We start from the raw sequence: 27,338 nt of genomic DNA, 5'->3' as shown, positions 1-27,338 counted from the left end.
CCGTCTCTCGCTCCTCAGCCAGATCTATGCGAGAGCCCCACGATGAAAGAGTGGGCGCTGGCTCTTGGAAGTAAGTGAGACGAGTGTGAAGCATTTTGACTGTAAACAGATCTCAATGCTCGCACCCGCCCCAACGCAAGAGCAGCATGCTCTTCCCCCAAACATACAAAACAAAACTGGTGTGTGTCCGTTTCAGCCATAGAGCGTAAACATGGGAACACACACCACTTGCTTTGTTTATCAGTCATTCTTTTTCTTCTTCTTTTTTTAAAGAAAAGAGAAAGAGAAAGGTTTCTGCATACTGCCTAACAATTCTAACTCCTAACAGAGGAAAGTAGAAAGTTCTGACAGTCAAGAAGCACAACACACACAAAAGATCTGACGATGCACCTGTGATGCATCTATTTATTATCAGCAGAGGCTATAAATTCTAGTACATTTTATTGATGTGTTGCACACATATTCACAGCTGGTCACACCTAAATATGTTCCCAAAGCGCTATATCAGCGCAGCATCAAAGTGTAGCTTTTTGATAGGGAACTTCAAGTAATGTTTACCACAGATCTTATTTTACTCATAAATGGAAAAATACCATTATAAAAACACATAGGAAAATTCCAAGGGAACCCATGGTGAATTAGCCTTTCATGTTTGCCTACAAATTGACAACATGGCTGAACAGCTCTCTAGCAGCTTAAAGGTGCAATCAGTATTTTTTATTTTTATTTGCTGTCTTGGACTTACACTGACACCAAGTGCTGTGGATGCAGCATCATTCAAACACAATGGTTTTCAGTTACCAGTGACATTGTAGAAATTCAGAGTCAGTCATTATTTATTTAATCCACGAGTAAAAGTGTCAATAACAGGGCTGTTACTGAGATTATGCGAGTACTATTCAGTTGGTAGCGATCCTAAAATGACAGCTCCCATGAGGAGACCCTCTCCATGTAGAAAAAAACTGCTTTTATCACGGCGACATGATGATTCTTATTGCCTGTTTTCTGTTTTGGTCTCGAGACAAAATGCAAAAACTACTAAAACAAGTGATCCAGATGAAGAACAACAACCATTTAAGTTTTCTTTGAGTAAAAATGAATTTCAGCCTCAACTTGTACTGTCGTTGTCTGTCATTACATAACAACATTAACTAACCTCGGACCATTGCTTCATGTCAGTTCGTATAATATACTGTAATTTGAGGCACCGTCAATACAAAAAGTATACTGTGAAGTATCGGCACTATACAGCCACATGTTTTTTGACAATTCTTACAAATGTAATACCTTAAACATTACATTACCTGCTATGAATATACGCCGATGCGAGTAAAAACACTGGAGACAGAATATTGAATATAAAATCGAATCGTGGAACACTTCCACATTCAGGAAAAAGGTGGATAAGGTTAGTGATATGACTGGAGTCTTCATCGCATGTGAGTGCTCATGTTTTATACTTATGTTTCAAAATTTCAATACATTTGTTTATATGTAAAAAATTTAAATGAGTAAAAAATGACTGAGTACACCTTTAAGTTGGCAGAGAAATGCCCACTTAGACAGAAAGAGCCATCTAAACGGCATGTAAAGCGATCAGTCACAGTCAGTTTTGTTGTTGTGTGCAGTTTAAGGGCAGAGTTATTTGAGATATATTGTACCAAAATTAAAAACATACATGGGAAAATAAATAATTATATAATGCAGTCACCGTGAGCAATTGCATAGAAAACACATGGGAAAATAGTGCAGAGTGTTGAGAAAATGTGTAGAAAGCACAAGTACAACACCTCAAAATCCCTCATTGTATCTGATACGAATTTTCTGTGTGCTTTAACTCACAAAGTTCCATCAAACCAGCCAATCAGATTTGTGCTGCATGCCGGAGACCTATTGGGGCAGAACCACCAAAAGATGGCAGGGTTACTCCAAAAGGGGGTTGTGCCAACTCCAAAATGTTGTACACAAAATGTACCCTTTTCCATGGATCGAGGAAATGTTTTCATAATTTGTACACCTTTTGCATCAGATGGTTATGCAATAGTACAATATAGTACTAACAAACAATGAACTAAATTGAAAAAAATTATTATTAAAAACCAAAATGATGTGATATTGCTTAAGTAAAGCTCAGTCTAGATACAACATGACACTTTGCTATCCTTGAATAATTTGTTGAAAGAGCAACACATTGAATACTGTAGGTGGGCTCCATGAAACAACATAATGCACTGGATTTAAGCAGAGGATAAACAGATGGAGGGAAAAGCATTACTGCCCATGCTTCAAGGCAGCTGCTGAGTTTGGTTCATTATAGCCCAAAACTCCCCTCATCCCTCTGTTGGACAATCAATCTGTTCTACTCTATTTCTCTGTCTGTCCCTTTCTGGTTCTGTCTTCATCTGGTTTTGTCTCTTTGACAGTTGGTCCCTTCATTTCTCAGAAGACTTTATGAAGTCATCTGATTTTTGCCCTGTTGGTTAAAGAGCCTTGAAATGTTGCAGCTGCCTGAGTGTCTGTTAATGTCTTTTATCTCCCACTAACAGCCTGTTACCAAAGACATTCCTATTTACCCTCAGTCATTAGTCTTGTGAGACATCACAGTTTAGGCCATCATAGAGGTTAGATGCTATGAATGCTGAGATATTGACATTAATATCGACTGAGTTCCAACTGCTGAATTCAAAGCAGAACATACAATAGTAGCGGCAGACTTCTATTCTACTAGATACATTTGACTTACAGTAACTACAACAAGTATGACCTTACACGACTTGGCTAAAAGAATAGTATCTGATTGTCAGCAAGCTATTTCCTTTTCTGCTAAGGAAATTGCAGTGAATAAAGTAAAATAAAATTGTCCTTGAGATAGAAGAAAAGTCCTCGAGAGTTTTTCTTTTTATTTAATTTATAACATTCACACCAAATTTTTTACTCAAAATGCTGTCGAACTATTATAATACATCAATTCAATTTGTTTTGTTATAGCTGTTTTAGAGGTCTTTACTGATATCAATACTGGAGCCATGCACATGCTGACTTTCAAATGGAACAGTTCCTTTTTCTCTCGAGGACCTATTACCATAATTTATCTACCATTCTCTTTGTCTATCACTTCCACTGGAACTTAAAGCTGAAGTGTGTGATTTCTGCACCATTATCATCGCTAAATGCAATCGCATATATAAACATTGCTTTCAAGCAGCTTTCCCAAAGACTCCCTACATCTGTCAGTGGTCAGACAAGACTCATATTAAACAAAATTCAGTTCATCTGCTTAAATGAGAATTGAGGAGCAGGACAATAGTGTTACTCCTATTAAAGATCGAATAGTCAAAACGACATCAACTCTTAAGTGGACAATTACAGCTCTTGTCCATGGACACTTCACATTCTGCTTTAGTAGCACTATGTGTAGTGCTATATCAGTGAACTGTCCCAGTGCTCAAATTATTAAGTGTGGACTGCCATGAGCCATGAGCCTTTTGCATTTAATCTTGAATCTCAGTCCAGTCAGAGAGCGGCAAGTAACGTTCATCACAGACTGTTTGATCTCAACCTCCAGGCTCATATTAAAGGACTACATGGACCAGCAGTAGTCTGTCATTAGCCATAGCACTTTTATCTGCAAAGCCTACATCAAAGCCACTGATCAGACAATACCATTAATAAATCATGATGGAAATGCCATCTGGTTACCATTTTGATCTGTACAAGACTATTAAAGCTCCTATTGTTTATTAGAATGTTTTTCTAAATTAAAAGGGGAAAATTAGCTGTCATATTAGGCCAATGTTGATTTATTTCCCCATTATTTTATTATTATTATTTAAGCCTTGCTTTTTTATATTTTACCTCTTGTCTCAGAGTCAACAGATTATAAAGTATTTAAAAGTGAAAACACAGATGCTTGGTAATGAGTGTTACACAGTGAATTGTAAATGAGGATGTGTCAGACTGACAACATCATGACAGCTTCTGTCTAAGCCCTGAAGTGCAACTGTCAATATTTACAACACTTGAAACGTGTTAACCAATTTGAGTCGAATGTGCAACTTTGCCCCCATTACAATAGAAGTTAATGGAATATTTCGGGTTCAATACAAGTTAAGCTCAATTGACAGCATGTCTGGCATAATGTTAATTACAACAAAAATAAATTTTGACTTGCCCCTCCTTTTCTTTAAAAAAAGTGCAAATCTGGATCACAGGTAGGCACTTACAAGTGACTGGGGGCCAATTTTAATGTTAAAAACTACCTTTTTTTAAAAGTTTAGCCACAAGACATAAACAATATGCAATGCAATGTCAACAAACCCTAAAACCCTAAAATGACTGTACAAATTACCATTTAAACAACTTAACATCTGAAATGATACATGAGTTTTAAAAGAAGAATGAATGTAAGTGTTTTAAAAAATTATAAGCTTCACATTTATGCTTTAAAACCCTCCAAACATAGGCCCCATTCACTGCTATTGTAAGTCCCTCAATGTAACTCAATTTTAGCTATTTTTAAAGAAAAGGTACCAGTTTTTGTGGTAATCAACATTGTCACAAATGCTCATTATCATAAAATAACATCACAATAGCACAATAACAGGACAGTCATGTAGAATAATAGTAAAGGGTCAAAGGTATACACACATTGAGGTTTAGATGTAAAATCACACCCTGAATGGTTAAAATGACTTTTAAAGATCTGCTTAAACCAAAGGATGAGATAATCGTTTTTTTTATTATTAAACCCTCTATTACTATGTGAAGGCATTTTCCACAAAAGAGACAAAAACTGAAACAAAAAGGAAATCTATCAATAATAAAAATAGATTTGTTTGTGTGAACTATCTGTCCTTTGGTAGACAGAATTCTAGAGAACATATCCTCCATCCACAGCAGCAAACATTCCTCACTCAGCCTGTTGCTTAGTTACCAACAATTTCTAAATGTTTCCATCCTACGTTGGTTGATTTTGCTGTGAATTTTGTCCTTGTCACCATTCATTGCATAATATTTGCACTGCTTTTGCTCATTATCATAAAAATATAGATTACTTTAACATACATTATTAAAATTTACTGGCGTTTGCAATTTGACAGGGCATTTTTGTCACGGGTTTAGAGAGAGGAAGTACACAAACAGAGAGTTAAAAACACAACAACACTTTATTAATTAAACAAAATCCCACAAGGGGGAAAACATAAATTACCCCGAAGGAAAAAAGTAATCCAGGGGATGGCAGAGGGAAACCGAACCAACTGGGCCACACAGGAACAGGAAGGTGATCAGGGTAAACAAGATTATAGCACACATGCAGAACTGACTAGAGAACAAGACAAGATGAACTGGCACTGGACAGCAAAAACGAAGAGACTAAAATAGGGAAAGAAATTAAGAGGGTTAATCCAGGTCAGGTGTAAAAAATGAAACAACGACAAGCAAACAAGGAGGTAGAAATAACAACAAAGCCGCATGCTCTCACAAGCAGGCAAATCATCCGATTGGCATGAGTGCACATCGCCAAGACAACAAGGCGATATACACCCACACCAATCAAAAAACAAGTTGCGCGCAGACACTTGTGTGAGAGTTCGGCCATACACTAGACACTGTACCGATGTGACCGAACCTCAGCGCACAAAGTCAGCTCGTGACCTAGGCGTGCCGCTCAAAGCAAGCAAGAGACAAACAAGGATTATTGATGAGAATGCATGCAGCCAAGACACAAGCGCAATGCACCCACGTCAATAACAAACAGAAGAGCTCACACTAGACTGACAGAGAGATAGGGCCGTGACAGTGACAGGCGTGGGCTTGTTGGCCATGACAGACGTGGGCACTGGCTTGCTGGCCAGTGGTAGTGGAATTCTTGCCACTATCATCCACCCCAACGGAGCAGCCACAGCCATCTGCCAGAGGACGGAGGAACCCTGCCGCCTGGAAGTGGAGGAATGGCCGCCGACCGCGAGGGGAGAAGGGGCTCCTAACTGACTGCCTGAAGCGGTCAGGGCCGCCGCCAGGGGCAGAGGAGTCCCTTACCAGCCACTGAGCGGGGAGGGGCTCACTGCCGACCACTTGGAGTGGGAGAGCTGCTGCCAGGGGCGGGGGAGACCCCTTCTGTCACCCGAGAAATTGGTGGGGCCGGGTCATGATTTTACACACCCGGACCATTATCAGGCAAATCAAGCATCCGAGAGGGATAAAGGCCGACTGCGGACGGTGGTGCGACAGAAAGAGTGCATTTACGGGCAGCTGTCCGTCCTATGTGTGTGTGTTTGTGTCTTTTGGTTTATTTCTTCATTAAACTATTATTTACATTGTCAAGCCAGTTCTTGCCTCTTCCTTTCCATTGAACTGCTTTACAGACACATATACTGTAAAAACTTCAAAAGGTGTAAACAGGGTAAATATACAATGGCGGCCAAAAGTTTGGAATAAAGATTTTGCTCTTATGGAAAGAGATTGGTACTTTAATTCACCAAAGAGGCATTCAACTGATCACAATGTACAGTCAGGACATTAGTCACTGTACATTGAAAAATTAATATTACAATTTGAAAAAAAAATTCTGAACTTCTTAAACTACTTCAAAGTGTTCTCATAAATAATCCTCCATGTGCAGCAATGACAACTTTGCAGATCCTTGGCATTCTAACTGTCAGTTTGTCCAGATACTCAGCTGACATTTCACCCCACGCTTCCTGTAGCTTGCCATAGATGTGGCTGTCTTGTTGTGCACTTCGCACAGACCTTCCAGTCTAGCTGATCCCACAAAATCTCAACAGGGTTAAGATCCATAACACTCTTTTCCAATTATCTGTTGTCCAATGATTCTTTGCCAACTCTAACCTTTTCTTTTTGTTAATCTGTTTCAAAAGTGGCTTTTTCTTTGCAATATTTCTCTTTACTGTTGTACATGAAACTGGTGTTGAGCGGGTAGAATTCAATGAAGCTGTCAGCTGAGGACATGTGAGGCGTCTATTTCTCAAACTAGAAACTCTGATGTACTTATCCTCATGTTTAGCTGTTCATCTGGACTATCTCCACATCTCTTTCTGTCCTTGTTAGAGCCAGTTGTCCTTTGACTTTGAAGACTGTAGTGTACAACTTTGTATGAAATATTAAGTTTTTTGGCAATTTCAAGCATTGTATAGCCTTCATTCCTCAAAACAATGATTGACTGATGAGTTTCTAGAGAAAGCTGTTTCTTTTTTTTTTTTTTTTGCCATTTTTGACTTAATATTGACCTTAAGACATGCCAGTAAATTGCATACTGTGGCAACTTAAAAATAAACACAAAGACAATATTAAGCTTCATTTAACGAACCAAATATCTCTCAGCAGTGTTTGATATAATGTGATATAGTGATTTTCTAGTACCAAATGAGCAATTTAGCATGATTACTGAAGGATAAGGTGTTGGAGTGATGGCTGCTGGAAAAATGACTATGGTCAAATAGTGATATAGCTGTAATATCACTATTTGTGATATTACAGTAATCAGTAATGTCCTGACTATACTTTGTGATCAGTTGAATGCCACATTGGAGAATAAAGTACCAATTTCCTTCTGAAACAGCACAATCTGTACATTATGCAAAGCTTTTGGCCACCAGTGTAGATTAAGTGGCCTTGAGGTCATGATGCAAGGTAACCACTTACTATTAACTCAGAAATATCAATATTTACAGCAAATCACTGTACAACTGCTGAGACATGATGAAAATGGAGATGGTATGAATGAGGCATTTGGAGGTTGCAGTAAACATTTAAAATTTAAAACATCACAAGGTGATGTTTACTATTGAAAAATGCTGGAGACACAGACACAGATAGAGAATCGGACTGGAGTAGCTGTAAAAACTGTCTTTAAACATTTATTTCTATAATGTGTTTTTTAGAGAAATTATAAAAGCTATGCTAATGCAGTAGGTTACAGTTCAATTTGTAGAAAAGAGCAAACTGTTTTACCGATGGCTGGTTTTGGATGCTTTTCAGTCCACAGGAATAATATACTGGGACAGCAAAAATTCAAATGCTACAGTTACCAGTTGAAAGGTAAGCAACTTTTTCTTGTTATAAAAAAAATAAACAATTATCAATTCAGTGACCAAGTAGGTTTGCCTATTTATTCTGGATTTTCTTTTCGGTTCTGTTTTAATTCACAAGTGTTTTCTTATTTTAGTAAAACATCGGCCCCAGTGAAAAAACGGGTACTTTTGATACATTAGTATTGTTAACCTTACTATATATTATATACATAACAGTTTTGTGCGCCATTCAGAATTGAATTGAGAATGTCTTTCAAATTCCATTCCAATCCTGAACTTGAATTCAATTAGAATGGAGGTATCAAACAAAATGTTGAATTATAATTCAAATTTGAAATTAAGTAGACTGTAAATAGACTGGTTTAATTCAATTTCAACTCATGAACTGAAAAGAAAACAATTCTTACATTTAGAATTGTGCCCAACCCTGTACCATTCCATATTGTACATTTATTACTAGACATCAAACCTGAGAAACACTGCAGATTGCTGTAACAAATCACACATTTTTATAGAAAATAACAGTCGGTTTTTATACCAATGTTTTACCATCATATTGTCGTCATTTGATGAGGCAGAGGTCTTGTACATCTCGTACATCTTATTATACTACAACAACAGTGTTTACTGTAAAGCAGGAATATATGAACGTGTACAATCCATGCAAGATCTGCTAAGAAGCTATAGGGGAACTAATTGAAGTGGTATAGAGAAAACTAGTAGAAATCCTGTTTGCTAAATAACTGATAAAATCATGTGCAAAATGTCACAAGCCCTCCCTCACCGGCTTTCTGCTTTAACCTTTTAGAATAAGGGTATTGTTGAATATACTGATGAAATTACCTTCATTGCCTGCATTTTGGTTTAGTTTATGCATTGAAGTCTGAATGACTGATCTCTCTCGGCTGATGTTTCAGGACTTAAACATAAGGTCTTCTTGATATTCATCAGTACACTGGGTTCCACAATAGATCATGTTTGCATAATGAATCAAGGAATTAAAGCCAGGAGCAGCCATTTGTTTTGCTGTGGCCTGTTTACTTGCATTCATCAAAGCCAAAGTCAGATCTTTAATGTGCATGAAACCAGCACAAGCAAGAGAAACAGAGAATCTTTATGGGATGTTCTCCCTTAGAATCACTGTAGAAGGACTCATATATAATTTCTCATCACACTGTGAGAGTGAAAACCAACGGTAATGACTTTTCTGCAATGTAATTTACAACGGTCCATCTAATCCTTAATTTTGTATTGACCACATGATCCATGCTTGATCTCTCTGACTGTCTATTTGAATTCATAAATGTTTCCTAACGCATAAATATGGTTCTAGTACTGAATAGCTTGCATCTGAAGCATGCTTACAGTTCCTTTTAAATTGTAAATGAAATAACAATGAATAAATGAATTATGAATTATTATAATTATTATTATGGAAAGCCTTTTAGATACAATTATTTTAGAATATGTTGTAGTAAGTATTTATATAATATAATAATAATAATAATAATAATAATAATATATATATATATTCAGTATATCTGTTATGTAATGTATGATATATTTGTGACAAAAGAAATTCTATAGCAGCACAGTGGTTCTATGCTGACATTGGCCATCAAGTAATGAGCCGACACAGTACAAACATTAATACAAGATAAACAAAAATTTCCATAAAATCAAACATTGAAATTTATTAATATTTCCGTGAACTGCATAGGCCCAACATTATGCAAAAATATGAACATGACATCATTATTAGGCATAACATTTAGTCTGAAAATAAAACTGACATTTTTGTAAATGCATAAACAAGCATGACAATACTTAGCAAATGGAACAAACACTGAGCCAAATATTTTAATAATATTAGTCAGATTATCATTAGATAGATACAGTACATTTGCGCAAAAATTCCTCAAATTAAAGATCAACAATAAAAGATATGGATATTTTCTCATTCCTTTTAAAAGTTTTTATTTAAAATGTATTTTTTTATTCATGATTAGATGGTTAATTGCATTTTATTATTTATTTTTAGCATTGGAATCTCCCTGCCATCCGTGACCCTTTCAGAACAGACCTGCCACTAAATTTAGGGTTACAGCCTACCAGTTGAGAACCACTGATTTAGAGTATAATCAATGCAGTGCTCACAGAATTAGGTGTGTGTACTGTACATGTGTGTCTTGCATTAGATGGATGTGATACCTGTGAGAATGTCTGTGATGGTCTCGTTCCCACTGCAGAGCTGGATAAAGGCCTGAGGTGTCTGTATTGCAGACTGGGGTGAGGACCGTATTGAGCAGGTGCAGGCGCCGAGCGCTGGTCCTCAGCTCATGCTCCCTGTACTAATTAAGTTTAGGGGCTTTGTGCCGCCGTGCTTGGTTACTCTGGCAGGCTACGAGGACTCAATGTGCAGGGATTTACCTGAGAGATGTAATGAACATGGTCTTATTTCTTCAAATCACATGTCCTTTGTTCATTCTCATGGGAAAGGTCTTCTTCACGGCCCCCTTAATCAGGTGTTTCAAGCCTGTTTTTACCAGTCCTTCTCTCTCTCTCTCTCTCTCTCTCTCTCTTTACATCTATCTCTCTGGTATAGCCTCCATCACAACAGAAACTTGTACAATAGGTGTTATTTTAAGAGCAGACACTGACTCACTTGGGACTTGTATTGCACTCACCTCCATTGCTCACTTCCTTTGACAGCCTAGAGGATTAGAAGGGCTAAACTTCTTTCTCAGGGCTGGTGTGTAACACACTACAGGACTTAACAGCAATTTCATTTTTAGACTCTTGTGGATTTGTAATTTCAAGGCACTCTAATTTTGCCCAAAAACCAAACAATAAAATATATACTGTATACTTTAGTACTATATTTTTAAGTAGGCTAATCCTTACTAAACATGTGAGTGTGCAGTACTGCCACTGTTCCTCGAATCACAGATAAAACTTAAATAATAGAACTTAGTCAGTCAAGCTCAGAATAAATAAGGAATACTAAGGAGTATTTTAGTAACTGAGACTTCTATTTAACTTGATACAATTTAGTTAAACGTAAGTGAATTAAGGTAGCAAGTTTGCATAATTTAATTAAGTAAAATGAACACATTTGTTTTTACAGACCTGCGTTCATTTTAAACTTCGGCAATTCATTCTTCAATTTTAATTCTTCATTCAACTTTTTTTTTTAAAAAAGAAAAACTCTCAGAATTCATTAACGTTTCTGATTGGTTGAGTCACTTTTGAAGCCATTAATGGAGTAACAGATTAAAAAAATAAATAAAAACTAGTTTAAAAACTTTGGAGGATGCACATATTTCAAGCACTTTTGGCATGTATAATATTGTAACTATATTACAACAATTTCTGATTTATTCTGCTTGTAGAAAATCAACAGTTTACATTTAAGAGTTACAATTTTAGTACATGCCTACATCTTTATTGCCTTTTCCAGCAGTCAAAATGGGCCCACCTGGCAATCCAATGCAACAAATCCACTTCTTCCTACTAATGTCAAACAATTTGTTGCATTGTTATAGGGGTTTAGGAAGAAGCCTTAATAGTTCTTTCGGCCATCTAATGCTTTAGGAGAAAATTATATTCATTAGGTCTTTGATCATTGGGGGGTCTTTAGCCTCATTGTACCCTAACATATACCATAAAATTGTGTCAGTAAACATATTTAATACCATATTAACTGCTCAAACCCCGTTTGAGAGGAAAGTAATTTGTGGGAAAGTTGCAGAACCCAGTGAAGCAGGTGGGGAATCTAGAGAACAGGATTTTTAGGAACTATTTTTAGGTCAGATTTGATTCATAGATGCAAAAACTATTTAAAGCTGTATAACAGTAAGAAAGTCCTAAGGTGAAAGGTTACTACTGCCCATTTGAAGGAGTCATGAAATAATTTTATAATCTTAACTGAGGTCCACTGATAATGTTACTAAAGTTTTTTTTGCATCAAAACAGTCAGAATTTAGTAATATATGACAAGTTTTCACCCTGTCTCTGGCCCTCTGTCTGAAATGCTCGGTTTTGGCCTCAGCATCTCCTTTAAACTTGAATGTCATCATGCAGCCCCTCAAATACAGCCATATTTGAAACTCAGTTGGAAGACACAACATTATACAAATACATTTCAGGGTTTATACTAACACATCTTCAACACACTGCATCTGAATATATTGATCTGTTCACTCAAGCACAGCATCAGTATATCAATCAAACAGTCATGACAATTGAAATATTAATTAATGAAATTGTTTACTTTAGTCTGGTCCAAGTTTTTTTTAACTGCCCCATCCTTCAATAACAATTTCTTTTCATCTTATTACGACTAGTTCACAAGCAGTCCACAAGCAGTCCACATTGATATGAGCCAAAAAAGTGCACATACATAGTCCAAAGCACAATGAAACAAGAAGCACACACACAGGCGCATTGAGGTGCATATCGCCGGAAACACATCAAAACAGTCAAAGATGTCCATTTAGTGCATGTTAACATACACCAAAAATTTATAATAGCGCAGATGGGCACAAGAATGTGTCCAGGACCCTTTGTGCTCAAAACAGTAGGAGGCAGAGCAGCTGAATTAATCTCCTTTTCAGAGTTGTAACTTGCCGCTGTCTTTTAAAAGCAGCGCGAGATACATGACAATGTTCAAAGACATCTGTCTAGTGCATGTTTATATACAAAAATCATTCAAAATAGTTCAGATGGCTCCCCTTTGGTTTTCAGGGATAGTTAGCCACACCAGGCCTGTCTGTCCTGTTCTCTCTCTGGATCTCGAACTGAGCGCCAGTGGGCGTGGCCAAGGGTGTGATAATGCTGGTTGTGGGGTGTGTAAATGCAAAGAGCAATGTCTCGTGATATCACAAACACACAGATTTAAAAACTAGATGTTTCAGCAGGGTTGGAACTATAAATGCTCATTTTAGATTAGGGAGGAAGTTCTGAGTTCTGAAATGTACAGTATGTTTTTATAGTACAGTTACCTCTTATTTGTCTAAATATCAAGGAAAATATGAATCTCCATTTCATGACCCCTTTTAAACAACTGAAGGAATAATTTGTTTTAAATTGTTATTTCTCTAAAACCCATTTTCTTTTTCAGAAATTTTCTTTTTTATTTATTTTGTTTGTTTTGACAAGGTTTTGACAAAGTCATAAAGTCTGGTCCCAATACCAAAATCTAGGCATCATTTATAAAGTATTGTTTACCTTCCCTGGGTCAAAAATGACCCTAAGACAATAAGAGGGTTAAAGCAGCCTGAGATGGTATGCTGGTCTTAACTGGTTTAAACTGGTCTCCCAGCTTTGTCAAGTTGGTGCTCAGCTGGTTTACCTGAAAGGTCAGCTGGAAAGTGAAAACCTAAAAAGTGCCTCAAATCCCTCTAAAACCAGCTAACAGACCAGACAGGGAGACTAAATGCATCTGCAAACAGCAGAGTTAAGTCTGCTCTGAGCCTGCTTAAAATTCTGTGTAAAGATGCAAAAGCCAGACTAAATTAAGCCTGATCTGACCCACATCAGCACCTAAAATCAAAGGCAGTTCTGAGGCTGCTCATTTTCGGTGTAAATTAAATGCAACATCAGAGCACCCTTAAACTTTGTTGTTGTTATGACAGCATATATTTCATAATTTGGTTTCATAATTGAAAGTATAACTTCATAATTTCAGTCATTTCATGTTTCTGTTTTCACAGTTTTATGTTTTAAACATTCATCTTATAACATGATTTATACAGTTGTAATACTGTGTGTAAATGCACCTAAATGCCACTTTAGCTGCTGCTTCTGTGCCACTTTTGCAGTGTAATGATGTCTTCATACCAGCAAACAATCGTAGGCTGGATTTTTTTTAAATTCCTCACTTTTAATGGATCAGGCATTGTAGTGAGACGCCTGAAGAGAGTAAACAGAGAAATGATGTCACCCAGACACAAAGCAATTTACGATTCTGATGAAAAATATTCACCAAATATTCCGCAGGATTGCAACAAGAAAGTCTTCAGGCGATTACTTTGTCATGCTGGCAAACAGAAACACAAACAATAAAGAGTCACAATGTAGTCTTAAAATGAACTATTGTGCTTTAGTCTCAGAGATCCCTGCAGATGGTCACCTGCTCAGCTAAGCATAGTGATTTAATCACATAGAGCAAGTTAAAGCTAGGACTAGGGCTTTGGAGCTTATATTTTTAACAAACAAATAAAATTAAAAACAAAAACTAATTGTTAAGTGACCAGATGGCCAGATGTGTACTGGCAAACAGGGGCAGACTGACCATAGGGAGAACCAGGACTTTTCCTGGTGGGACGGCCACGAAATGGGCCAAATGGCATCATATTGACAGTTTGACAGCAGTATTTTTGAGACGCTTTATATAAAAGTCAGCTTAATAATCGTAAACTTTTTTTTATTTTTTTATAATAAAGACATTTCCAAAACAAGTTTCCAATTCTTCTATAATCATATTCTAATTATATTATATTATATTATATTATATTATACAAATCCTAAATATTTCCCTCATTCAACAACAACTCCCTTAATGCATTAAAAAGTAAATGTAAACACATTCTGAGATGGCTAATTAATGCAGATCAGTTTGGAAACTCCAACTTAAGTCACATAAGCCTTGGTTTGGCAGTCATTGGTATTTGTTGAAAGCCAAACACAGTGGAGATGGACAGTATCAAATTTCACCTCTTTGCCCTAATTACCACAGCTTTATGTCAGAAAGCTGCTGTGGGCTGCCATAGTGTGGTAACAGCAAGAGAGCATTAACATACATGAGGGGGTCCGAGGGGGCTCAGTATAAATACCTGCACAAGCCCCGCTCCTGTCACACAGGTGGGCCGTTGTCGTGCATGTAGGAGGCAGTATCTGTGTTGGTGATAGAGTCATGACCTGTCAGGCCTTCAGCACCACTGATTCCTTCACTGCTCTAAGCGGAGACTCGGCTGCTCTGCCTTTGCTCATGCACCACACTGGAGCCTCCGACTGCTTGCCCGTCACTAGCTACACTAGCAATATGGTGCCTGCAGGTAAATCTGATGCTCAAAATTTTTTTGATGGTTATATTGACATTATATTGACAGCTAGCTAATTAGAGAGTACCTTAAAGCTGATTAAATGCTTTGTGTGTGTTTAGAGAATTGGAATTGGAATTGGAATAGTCTGGGCTCATCTAAACATTCCGTCAATGAAAGTCTATGGAATTATTCCAGGATTTGTTTGTCCACTCTGCAGAAAACCTAATTCCCGATCAGTCAGAAAAGTCATAGCACATAAAGTCAGAACAGTCTGAAAGTCTGTGCCGAGATTGGTGGATGTAGCTTGAAAACTCTAGAAGTTAAAATGAGTAATTTTGGTCTTGTTTTGGGTTTCTGAAAAACCCTAAACCATGTCTGTAGAATTTGAATAACCATACAGTATATTTGCACAGAGTTAAGATTGCTAAATACATAGACTTATCAAATGTTTAAAGGCAGGAGAAAAACACTGCTTAAATCTTTTGTTGTTGACATCAGAGGTTGTGTACCAATTTATCTGTAACTTTATGAAATGGCAAATAATAATCTAACATTTGGCCCAGTATTTGTTAGATGTGTTGGTCTAGTACAGTCACCCTTCTGCTGTTGTTTATGCATTTACAAAATTGTCAAGTTTCATATTCAGAAATGTTTTTACGTAAATAATTTTGCATGTACAGTAGTTGGGCCTATTTTGTTACATTTTGTTAAATTGTGCTGTGTTGGATCAGCAATTGATGTCCAGTGTAGACTCTGGATCCTGAAGCACAGCCAGCAGAGACGGCCTAGTTGTCCCAGAATTGGACAATTAACTGTGCGATGATGAGTCATGGGGTAATAAATACAATAGTGCTTCACTTGCATTTGGAAGCTGTTTTAATATATAGTTTAATATGTTTAATTTGAAATAGACTATGAAGTCTTTGAAGGGTTATTATATTTCGTTTTCACTTTTATCTATTTATGGTCATAGATTGTTTGTTCCGAACTGTTTCTTATCATAGAAATGAATGCAACTGCATTTATTATGTTCTGGAACATTTCCAAGTTGGAGCATCCCAGCTTATAGAAATGAAAGAAATTGCCAACATTATAATTTTAAGATGGACAAGTTCAACATAGAAGTTAAGAAATAAAGAACACTAGAAAAGCCCAACTAGACTTCTATAGATAAATCTCTGGAATAACAGCATTTACCCATTGAGACCATTTCCCATAGAGTTATTTATAAGAAAGAGAGAGAGAGAAACAAAGACAAGGAGAAAAGAGATGAAAGAGAGAGTGACTGGACTATGAGTGTATGTCCTTTTGACCTAGTCTATGTGAACCTAAAGTTATGAAGATATCATTTTTTTATTATCTCCAGTCCACACTGCTGTCATCGCTCACAATCTGTCTGACTCTCACTCTGAGCAAATAACCTTTCCAAAGATCGCATATCTTTTCCCCCAGAGGAAATGTGTTTGGAAAAAGATCACTAAATCTAAAATGTGATGCACTGGCCAATGCCATTTCATATCAGATACATTAGTAATGAAACTCATTTTATGGCCATTTAAATCAGTTAAGTGAGAAATTTGCATTATATACGACATCACTCAGTTTAACTTACCTTGATCATTAGGTACTCACATTTTCCCATTGGGTGACACATTTGATTTGGGTGACACCACTCACCACATCAGGGAGCAGCGAAGAGTTTGGCAAGACAAACAGTAATTTATTGAAATAAGTGAGAATTATGTAGACATGGCTAATCAGCTCATTTTGCACAGCTGTTTTGTCTCCACAGATAATTATCGAAGCAGACATATTATTACTTTGATGTGTTGATAGCCAAATTATCATGCATATGATCATTTAGTCCCAGTTTTGTATTTCATGTGTGAGAGCATTACTGAAAGTCTTGTCAGACACTCACTGAATTGAGTCTCAACTCCTGGCTATTGTTCGTCATAGAAATTATAGGTCTTATGCATAATTACTGAGCCGTGCAATTTCGCTCTGGCTCTGATCCAGAAGATGCAAAACTCTGTTCATTTTAAATGAAATGTTTTGGCATTTCTATTCATACACATTTGCCCTCTGTTAACTCGCCGTTCCCCCATGCACTAAGTGAATCCCTGTCTTTGGAATGTCAGAGTATACAACTATTGGAAAGTTTTGAAGAGGTATTTAATGCGATAGACTTGTTATTGTATCTGAACACTTAACGGTTGCTCCAGTATACTGATGGAATAAACCAATGATTTTTTTTATGAGAGATTTATAAAGGTTGATTGCATCATTTCAATGTCAGGCTTGTTCTTGCTCAAGTGGTCAAAGCCAGACTATATAAGGAGATTGTCTTATAAGTACTAGTTGAGGCTGTTCTCATAAAGAGCACTTCTTATTGAGACATGCATAATGGCCATTTTGTTTTTTTTTATTACCTCCCACGGGTACTTTGATCTGAATGAAATGTTGGCAGTTGTGCAGCTCTCCCAACCCGAGGTCACTGTGCAGATTAAGGATTAATATCTGTATTTACATACTTTCTTTTGTTCTAAAAAGTTTGACTTTAATTCAAAACTCAACTGCAAAAGTAAGGAAAAATGCAATGAAACATAGAGCTAAAATCATGACTTTCACAAAATCTATCTATCTGTCTATCTATCTATCTATCTATCTATCTATCTATCTATCTATCTATCTATCTATCTATCTATCTATCTATCTATCTATCTATCTATCTATCTATCTATCTGTCTGTCTGTCTGTCTGTCTGTCTGTCTGTCTGTCTGTCTGTCGTCCTATGTTGGGATGTAACTAAACATAATAAAAAGTGTATATAATAATTTGCTGTAATAATAATTATTTTTCATTATAATTAGTTATGTATTAAATACATGTATTAAGCGATAGGCTAATTATGATGGTGACAGGCTTGGGAAATAATTTGGTTGGCACATACAGTAACCTTGGGACACAACTTTCACTGTATATATACAGTACATATTTTTTTATCAATTGACAGCCCTAATATATAATCAAATTAATGACATGGTATGCTGATTATTTAGTTAAATTAATCATAAAGAATTTCATATTAAAATTAATTCAATGTACAATATTGAAAATAATTCTAAAAATAGAATAATGTACATAATGAATAGGCTATAATAATTCTGATTATTCAAAGACATTACATTATTGTGGCGGATGTGTAACGCATTGATTAGACAATAAAAAAGTGGCTTTAGAAAACAAAATGTTGTTTGAATAATTTCCATATCATTGAAAGCCATTAAAATGTGCTTTTTCATATAATTAATTGCACTAAACTAACACATCAAATCGACAGACTACAGTACAGTATGCATAGGAACATATACAGTATACATATACAGTATATACAGAGAGAGAGAGAGAGAGAGAGAGAGAGAGAGAGAGAGAGAGAGAGAGAATAAAAACATTTTTAGCTTTTGAGCAACATTTTTTTTTTATATTTAGTTTTCATCAAGATGTGCATTTTGCTATAGCAAGTAGGTGTTGAACAGAGATGTGGGATCAGGTTAAAAAAGAGCCATCCTCATGAATAAATAAACTGAAATATCTTGGATGTGGCACTGATATTCTTCTATTGCTTTCTGATTTAGTCCCCTCAGGTCTCCCATTGGTCCAGTCGTCCAAACGCTCTCACATGCACCTGTCCACTTCTGCTCTGGGCAATGCGTCAGCCAGCCTGCACTACCCAATGCCCCCATGTCACTACAGCAACCAGCAGACCACCTACGGCATGATGGCAGGTGCGTCAAGTAACGCACAAATCACGCAAGTGCGTCAAGTATTGTTCCAATGTGCATACACAATGTCGCCATACAAAATAACATCATTTAGGTCATGTGTGTGTTGTTATGATGTGTAATGACAGTGCAGTGTTGATGTCCCCAGCACAGGAAATGCTCTCTGCCAGCATCTCACAGACTCGCATCCTGCAGACTTGCAGTGTGCCTCATGCCAACATGGTCAACGGAGCCAACTCATTGCAAGGTACAACCTGTGCTAAAATCTAAGCCTGAGCGCTACCCCATGACACACAAGTTATGTAGTATTTCTCACTTGTGTCAAGTCCTCACACACAAAATAGCCAAACTCATACACAAAGACCGACCAAGTTCAAAGTCACAAAAAGTTGTTGCAATAGAACCAGAAAAATAAATGCAGAGTACAGTGACCCCCAAAAGTATTTTGACACTTAAAGGTGCACTCAGTTATTTTTTCTTTAAAAACTTTAAAAAAAAGTTTAACTCATAAAGACATGAATTAATTTTGCAGTATATGTAGGAAATCATGACCACTCACATTAAAATGAAGACTCCAGTCATATCAGTAACTTTATAAAAGCTGTTTTATTCTACATGGAGAGGGTCCGCACATGAGGGCTGCCATTTTAGAATCACATGACCAGCCAAATACTACTTGCTTAATCTTAGTTAATGTCCTGTTATTTGACACTTTCACTCATTGGTTAAAGTATTTATGGCTGACTGAGAAAAGTGAATTTCTACAATGCCATCTGACACTGAAAACTGTTGTTTTATATGATGCTACATCCAAGCCACTAGATGTCAGTAGCGGCGTTTTCATCCAACTATTTTTATGCACATTTTGAAAATGCGCATAAGAAATCCTGCAATGAAACGCTTAACATTAATTAATGCGTTAAGAGGAGGTGCATTTTCTAGTTTTGCATTGGTTAAATGCACATTAAAGTGATGGAAATAGCTTATTCGCATGAAATGCAATGTTTTGCATTTTTTTTGTCTACTTTTCTGAAGTGCGCATTAAATATGCGAAACATTTTGATGGAAACCCAGCTAGTGTAAATCCAAGATGACACAAAAACAAAAGTTACTGAGTGCCCTTTTAAGGCACACTTTGTATATGTCATTATATTACACAGCAGAATATCAAACCAAGTTGCATTAATTTCAACAGAATGTAGCACAAGTACACTTGTGTAAGGAAGTTAGTAGGATTAAATGACAAAATAAAAAACTATACAAAATTAAGAAAAAACTTTCTGGTTGTCAACCGTTACTGGAACATGTCCATAGTTAATGTTATGAGCTACACTTGCAGTTACTCTGTAAGGACATTTGTGTGAAAATGATCTTTATGCCAATTGATTCAAAATCATTGAAAGAAGTTAAGAGTTACTTCTGAGATAAGGTCTGGCAACATTTGTTTGCAGACGACTCTTGCTTTGATAAAAAAAAAAAAAAAAATAAAGAAATGACACATATACAGTTTTAAAAGTGCAAATATTTTTGGGGCCACTGTATTTGGTGCCTGCTGTTTGTGTGATGCTGCTGCAGTTGACTCAATGCACGCGTTTACCAGATAAATTCGATGTGTTTGTGGTTCCACCTAGTGTCGGCAGAAATAAATAACAAGTGATTGTTTTCTTTGAATTGCTGCTTTTTGCAGTAAAGATCTCTTGGTAACACTTAACATTGACACATTACAATCAATTTATTAACATTATTTAACGTGAATAACAATTAAAAATACTCTTGCAGCATTTATTAAAATTAATGTTAATTTCAACATATACTAATACATTTTTAAATCACAAGTTGTATTTGGTAACATTAATTAATGCAAATGAATACAATTAATACAAACTAACAGGAATTAACAATGAACAATTGTATTTTTATCAACAAACATTAACCAAGATTAAAACAATTATAACTCTAAGGCTATTTATAACTCATAATAGTCACTAATATTAGTTTCTATGTTACATGCATGACACTGTATTAGTCATCTAATGGAAATTAATTCAGAATAAGAGAACAAGAAAATTAAACTACCTTTCAAACAGAACCAATATAGACAACTCAATGTGAGCGAACAATATGCATTAAAAACACATAGCCACAAGAGGGAGATGTAGATCAATTTATTGAAAACATCAATTGTACAGAAGCTGCTTCAGCTTTTTTATTTTTTATTATTATTTTATTTATTTGTCTATTTATTTATTTGGAATACCATGCATAAATGTCGCTAAAGGATTCCTGCTATGCAGTACATTCTCAAGCCCCCATGATGTCTTAACATATGGGGTTACTGCTGTTTTTACAGCAGTCATTGCCATTTCTAAATTCTATTTACAAATTTCTAATACGAACAACAATTTATTACAAAATATTCCTTGTTTTATCATTTTTTTTTTTTTTGTAATTAAAAAGTTGCAAATAAAATGTGTTTTTTTTGGAAATAGGCCTATAATTTAAAATGGTTAAAAAAATAACAATCCTCCAGGAAGTGACATCATTTTGGTGGGAAAACAACTGTGCATACACAAGTATACTGTATATATATTGTACTTATGTTTGCACATGATGTTAAATCATTCCATCCTACAATTTCAGAAACCGATATGATAATATCAAGTTAACTCACAGTATTCTCAAAGTTTAAGTACCGGAGCTTGACCTGAGCAGATTTCTGAAAGTCGGGTATAGACTGTTATCTTCACTTTCAGAGAAATACTCCATAAACACAAGCATATTTATTTTTTTGAAAACCTAGAGTTCAAAAGTTATTTACAAGAACGACCCTACTACTGATAGGTATCACGGAAAATAAATGTCTTGAGAAATCACACCTGTCTCTTACTGACTTCAGAATTGCATACTACCATGCTCTTCACTTTGATGACTTTGCTCTTGCTACAGTTGTTATTCCCTCTAAATGCAGTCTTTATTTCTGTCCTCTTTGGTCCCAAAGGAGCTCTGGCTCCACGCCTGTATAAGTTCCCTGAGCACAGCTTGGGTGGAGGCTCTTGTGCTCTGACCCACAGCTTCCCCCCGCTGCCCCAGGGCCTGCTTACAGATGAACCCACTCTAGGTGACTTCAAGCAGGAGCTGCGCAGGAAAAGTCGGCCATTGGAAGAGCCCCCAGATATGGACTCCCCACAGATCCGTGAACTGGAGAAATTTGCTAATGACTTCAAGCTGAGGAGGATCAAACTGGGTTTGTCTTTTGAGTCGGATCTTATGGGTGTTGTTGTTTATAATGTTAGAAGACCAGTGTGTCTTGAAACCCTGGTGAATAGGCTTACCCAGCATACAATTCCCATGCTGGCTAGGGCTGGTTCGGTGCTGGTCTGATGAAGCTGGTTGAGCTAGTTTAAAAGCTTAGTGGGGACACCAGCACACTATGCTGGGGGACCAGCACCCAAAACATAAGCTGGTGAGTATTTAATAGCAAGCAAACTAGATGTTCATGAAGAGAACTGTATATCCTGCCTTTTTTCTTCTTTTTTGTGTGTGAAATGATCAGCTGCTAATTAAAGGGATTGTCCACCCAAAAATGAAAATACTCATTTAATAATTTGCTTACCCTAATGCAATCCCAGATGTTTATGACTTTCTTTCTTCTGATGAACACAAATGAAGATTTTTAGAAGAATATTTCAGCTCTGTAGGTCCATCCAATGCAAGTGAATGGTGGCCAGAACTTTGAAGCTCCAAAAATGACATTAAGGCAGCATAAAAGTAAACCAGACAACTCCAGTATCAAGTCTTCTGAAGAGATATGATAGGTGTGGGTGAGAAACATATCAAAATGTAAGTATTTTTTTTACTATTGATTCTCCTCCCTGCCCTTATGCATGAAAAGAAGAAGAATATGGAAGTGAATGGAGATTGATAGTAAAAAAGGACATAAATATTGAAATGTTTCTCACCCACACTTATCATGTATCTTCTGAAGACATGGATTAAACCACTGGAATCTTATGGATTACATTTATGCTAAATGTATGTGCTTTTTTGAGCTTCACAGTTCTGGCCACCATTCACTTGCATTGTATGGACCTACAGAGCTGAGAAATTCTTCTAAAAATCTTTGTTTGTGTTCTATGGATGAAAGAAAGTCATACACATCTGGGATGACATGAGGGTGAGTAAATGAGGGAATTTTCACTTTTGGGTGAACTAAAAATAAAAACTATCCCTTTTGAACAGACCGAAATTGTGAATACAAAGTCTACACACATTTCCACTAATTGGTTCATTGAGAGTGACATGGCAAAAAATTGTATTTGTTTTTTCTAGACAGGTTTATTATTGTGGTACCATCTATTTAAATTTTACCTGCCCCTAAATGGCACAAAAAAACAAAATGAACCTTCTTTGGTCACTTTACAGTACATGACAACCTGTTCTTACTCCTAAGTAAGAACTAAGTAAGCGGTTCTTAGACAGAATAAACTGCAAAGTAGATCAGACTTTATGCCGCAAGTCAAAAATCTCCATGCATCAGATGTCATAAATATTTCTGAAAATACAGAAGAGGAGATGCTCTCTAACTTTTGGCTTTGATTGACAGGTTATACTCAGACCAATGTGGGTGAAGCTCTGGCGGCTGTGCACGGCTCTGAATTCAGTCAAACCACCATCTGCCGCTTTGAAAACCTACAACTCAGCTTCAAAAATGCCTGCAAGCTCAAATCCATCCTGTCCAAGTGGCTGGAGGAGGCTGAGCAAGCCGGAGGTGAGTCAGCAGCCAACAGCGTGTTATTAGCAGATGCATCATGCATGAGTCCCCACTGACATTTGATAAGTTGCACAATTATTGCAGGTAAAAAGGTGTTGAACATGGTGGAAAAAATAATCCATTCACATGCCTAAATTTGTTCTTTCCAGTTGAGCCGCACATTACGCAGATCATTTGCTTTAAACTGAAAATTCTGTCATCATCTACCCACCCTAAAGTTGATTGAAAGTCATATGATATTTTTCCCCATGAATCAAAATGTAAGATCAGCACTTATAAAAAAAGACAATGAAAATGAAAATGCACAGTGATCACTGCAAACAAAAATTTTGCTTCATTTATTAAAAATACAACCTGATTCCATAGAATCACATTTTTGCATGGCTTGTTGTATGTATCACACTTTCCTGGTTAAATGAACATAAAATGACATGGTTACTTCAGCAGTTGTGTTTTTCATGTCACATTTGCTTTTTTTTTATGACACTAGCAGTTAGGTTTAGGGTAGGGAAGTAGGTTTTGTTGATTTAAAATCTGTTTGGGAGATCCTTTAACTTGCTATAAGCACCGCACAGTGCACATTTCAACTCTGAACTGCTGTGGTACATATAAGCATCCATTGTAATTGGGGTTCTCAATTGATTAAAATGTATAATCAAATTAATAATGTAGACATCAGCAGTCTCCTTGGCAATCATGATATCAAGCTCGATACATTTCCTATAGCTCCATCTAGCTGTCTCCGCATATGAAAACACTAGGAATTGTAATCGAGCTTGAAATCATGATCGTGCCTAGAGACTGCAATGGTGTAAACAGTGAAAAAGGAGTTATATTTTGGTTTGTTCTCACCCAAAACAAACTGGATAACTTCAGAAGACATTGATTAAACGACTGGAGCTGCATAGATTACTTTTATGCTGCCTTAAAATCCTTTTTGGAGCATCATGGCCAGGTCAACATCCACTCGCATTGAAAGGACCAACAGAGCTAAGATATTCTTCTAAAAATCTTCGTTTGTGTTCTGCAGAATAAAGTCATACTCATCTGGGATGGCATGAGAATGAGTAAATACATTTTTTTGGATGAATTTTAGATTTTTGAGTCCCTTCAACAGCTGGAGTTTCACTTACTGCCCCCTGGAGAAAACAGGTGGTACTTCAAACTTAACAATGTCCAGAATATTCCTTATTCCGGTCCAGGCACATGATTGTGTTAATTTTTATAACATGTTATGCTTTTATATAATGAATGGCACTGAATGAACGCATTAAATTTTGCCATAGTCACAGAATTTTTATGAGATCCTGCTGTTTAAAAAACACTATGTTAGTTTGGGACATAATCCAGGTTCCAAATTCACACTAAATGAAAACCACACCACTAGACTATCCTATCTTATTTGTACTAATCATGTCTTCTCTTGCCAGGACTGCATCTGGTCCCTTTTTAAATAGATAGGTGCATGACACCCCTACTTATGTGTGATGTTTTTTTCTTTTTAGTTATTTCCACCACAATACATTATCATTATTACTGAATTACAATTAAATCTTACACTTATCTTTAATTTGTGATCCTGCTCAGCTCTTTATAATGAGAAGATGGGCATGCAGGAGCGTAAACGGAAACGGAGAACAACCATCAGGTAAACTGGGAATTTGAGCTGAAAAAAGAAAACAAAACCCATTATATCAGCATCTACATCTAATTAATTATTAATCCACTCTCTTAGTCTTGGGTCTAAGGAAGCCTTAGAAAGAAATTTTGTGGAGAAGTGCAAGCCCTCGTCTCAGGAGATTGTGCGGATGGCAGAGGGTCTTCATCTGGAGAAGGAGGTGGTCCGTGTGTGGTTCTGTAACCGCAGGCAGCGGGAGAAAAGAGTCAAAACCAGCCTACATCACAGCTCATTCATGACCAAAGAGACTGTAGTCTGCAGACTCTGAAGATCTAGAGTCTGTGTACTGTGTGATTATCCATGGGCAAAACAGTTACTCTGGGACATACAACACAGGCCTTTAGCAGTCAGTGGGTTTACAGTACTGATTCACCAGCTGAAGTGTGAAAGGGTAATAAGTGGCCCCAAAAACTATTTGGACACAATTAAATATACAGTATATGAATGCTTTGCATGTAATATAAAATATCAAACCAATTGCATCTGCAAAAAAATTATGCTAGACCTTTTCTCTAAACTAACATTCTGATCACTTTGAACTTGTCTCAATTTAATTATAGTTGATATAGAGGTTTGAAATCAGTTCCCCTCATGTTCACACAGGTGTTCAATCAAACGTGTAGTTCTTCACATTAACAATGGTCATGCTACTCTAACATTTGTCAACCAGGAAGTGTCCAAGTAATTTTTATCTTAATTTATAACAGTATATCTAGTTTTATCATTTTAAAATAAGCTTCTTTTGTAAAATGTTTTGCTTTATGTGTCTTAAAAAATGCCAAATGATTTGATATTTTTCCTGGGTTATTAGAGATTGCATTGCAACCCCCAAATAATTTTTTTTAACTTGTCAAAAGACATCAAAAAAGTTAACTTTTAATGTTATTTATTTTATTTTTTTTTACCAGACATTCTGAGAAAAATGAAATGATTGTGAAAGGTCCTATCAAAGTCTTTCTAGCAAGTCAGTCCACTGTCGTCCATTTTTGGAACCCTCTCGGGAGGCTACTCCCAGTCATAACTCCTTTCTACTTGAATGGGAGAACACCAAAATCTCAAAAACACTTGGTCAAGATTACGATCAAAGAAAATATTTTAAATCAGCAGTAAAATCTGACAATGCGGGTATCATAAATTATGCTTTTTTTACTCCAGGTTTCACATAAATGCACATGCGCATTTTTAGATGATTGACAGGAGATGTCTGTACCTAAAAAGGTAATTGACGGCGGGACTTCCTGTCTACATCCGTTGACCATTGGGAGCGAGCTCCTTGGTTGGGCATTCCAATTTCTCCCATTAATTTTAATAGAAGTGGCCCGTCTGTGCTTAATATTCTCTGGTTCTACTCATTGAGAACATTTCAAAGTGCTTGTAAAGGCAAAATAGCTTTTCGATACTTGAGTAAATGTAGTTTATTATTTATTCTTTATAAATATATGTAAAGCACATTTCAATTAAATATTAATGTATTGGCTAAATATTAATATGCAAATATTCTAAAAATAGCAGAAAACAGTATATTTGCACTGTAGAGTTTTGTAAGACAAATGTTTTGTGATGTCACTTTGAAATTATGAATTTGTCAAAATAAATGATTAATAGTATGGTCATGCTTGGTTTCCTATAATATTGTAAGATCCGACTAAGACTTTAGCCTCTCCACAACAATCTGTTGAGTTTTATAATGTGAATTACATGTTTTGCATGAATTGTAACAAAGATAGAAAGTATATGTAATCTAACATTATTCCATTGGTAGAGGATTAAGCACCTGTCCTCCGTGTACAGTATATGGTACTTTTATATGGTAAATTTAGTGCACCTGGTTTCTACTGCATATAGTAGTATCACCAGAACCCTGTCCCTTTTGGATTTTATTGAGGGAATATTTACAGTATTATATTGCTCCTGACAGTGTTATAATGAGGTAGCAATGCCTCTCACCTGCATGCAACCTCTCACAGCAGAGATAAGGGTGATGATCTACAATATCATCAACTTCCT

The 27,338-nt window shown here is 36.4% G+C and overlaps 1 protein-coding gene across 1 annotated transcript; it reads left to right on the top strand.

Annotated features, from left to right (window-relative positions):
* Positions 1-14,967: 14,967 nt before the first annotated feature.
* LOC127658618 (pituitary-specific positive transcription factor 1-like) lies at positions 14,968-25,599 on the top strand. Its single transcript, XM_052147991.1, has 7 exons — positions 14,968-15,109; positions 18,736-18,885; positions 19,031-19,129; positions 21,881-22,126; positions 23,486-23,650; positions 25,241-25,301; positions 25,389-25,599. The coding sequence occupies exons 1-7, from the start codon at positions 14,968-14,970 to the stop codon at positions 25,597-25,599; spliced, it is 1,074 nt and encodes a 357-aa protein (XP_052003951.1).
* Positions 25,600-27,338: the final 1,739 nt, after the last annotated feature.

This window comes from Xyrauchen texanus, chromosome 18, assembly GCF_025860055.1.
Source record: "Xyrauchen texanus isolate HMW12.3.18 chromosome 18, RBS_HiC_50CHRs, whole genome shotgun sequence".
Classification (NCBI taxonomy): Eukaryota; Metazoa; Chordata; class Actinopteri; order Cypriniformes; family Catostomidae; genus Xyrauchen; species Xyrauchen texanus.
This window is presented reverse-complemented; position numbering and strand designations above follow the sequence as displayed.

Bases quoted from the DNA above. Each gene is read 5' to 3' on its own strand.
- LOC127658618 (XM_052147991.1), top strand. From the start codon at position 14,968: ATGACCTGTCAGGCCTTCAGCACCACTGATTCCTTCACTGCTCTAAGC. The intron at 15,110-18,735 runs GTAAATCTGATG...TTTCTGATTTAG, and splicing joins TAGCAATATGGTGCCTGCAG to TCCCCTCAGGTCTCCCATTG. The intron at 23,651-25,240 runs GTGAGTCAGCAG...GATCCTGCTCAG, and splicing joins GGAGGCTGAGCAAGCCGGAG to CTCTTTATAATGAGAAGATG.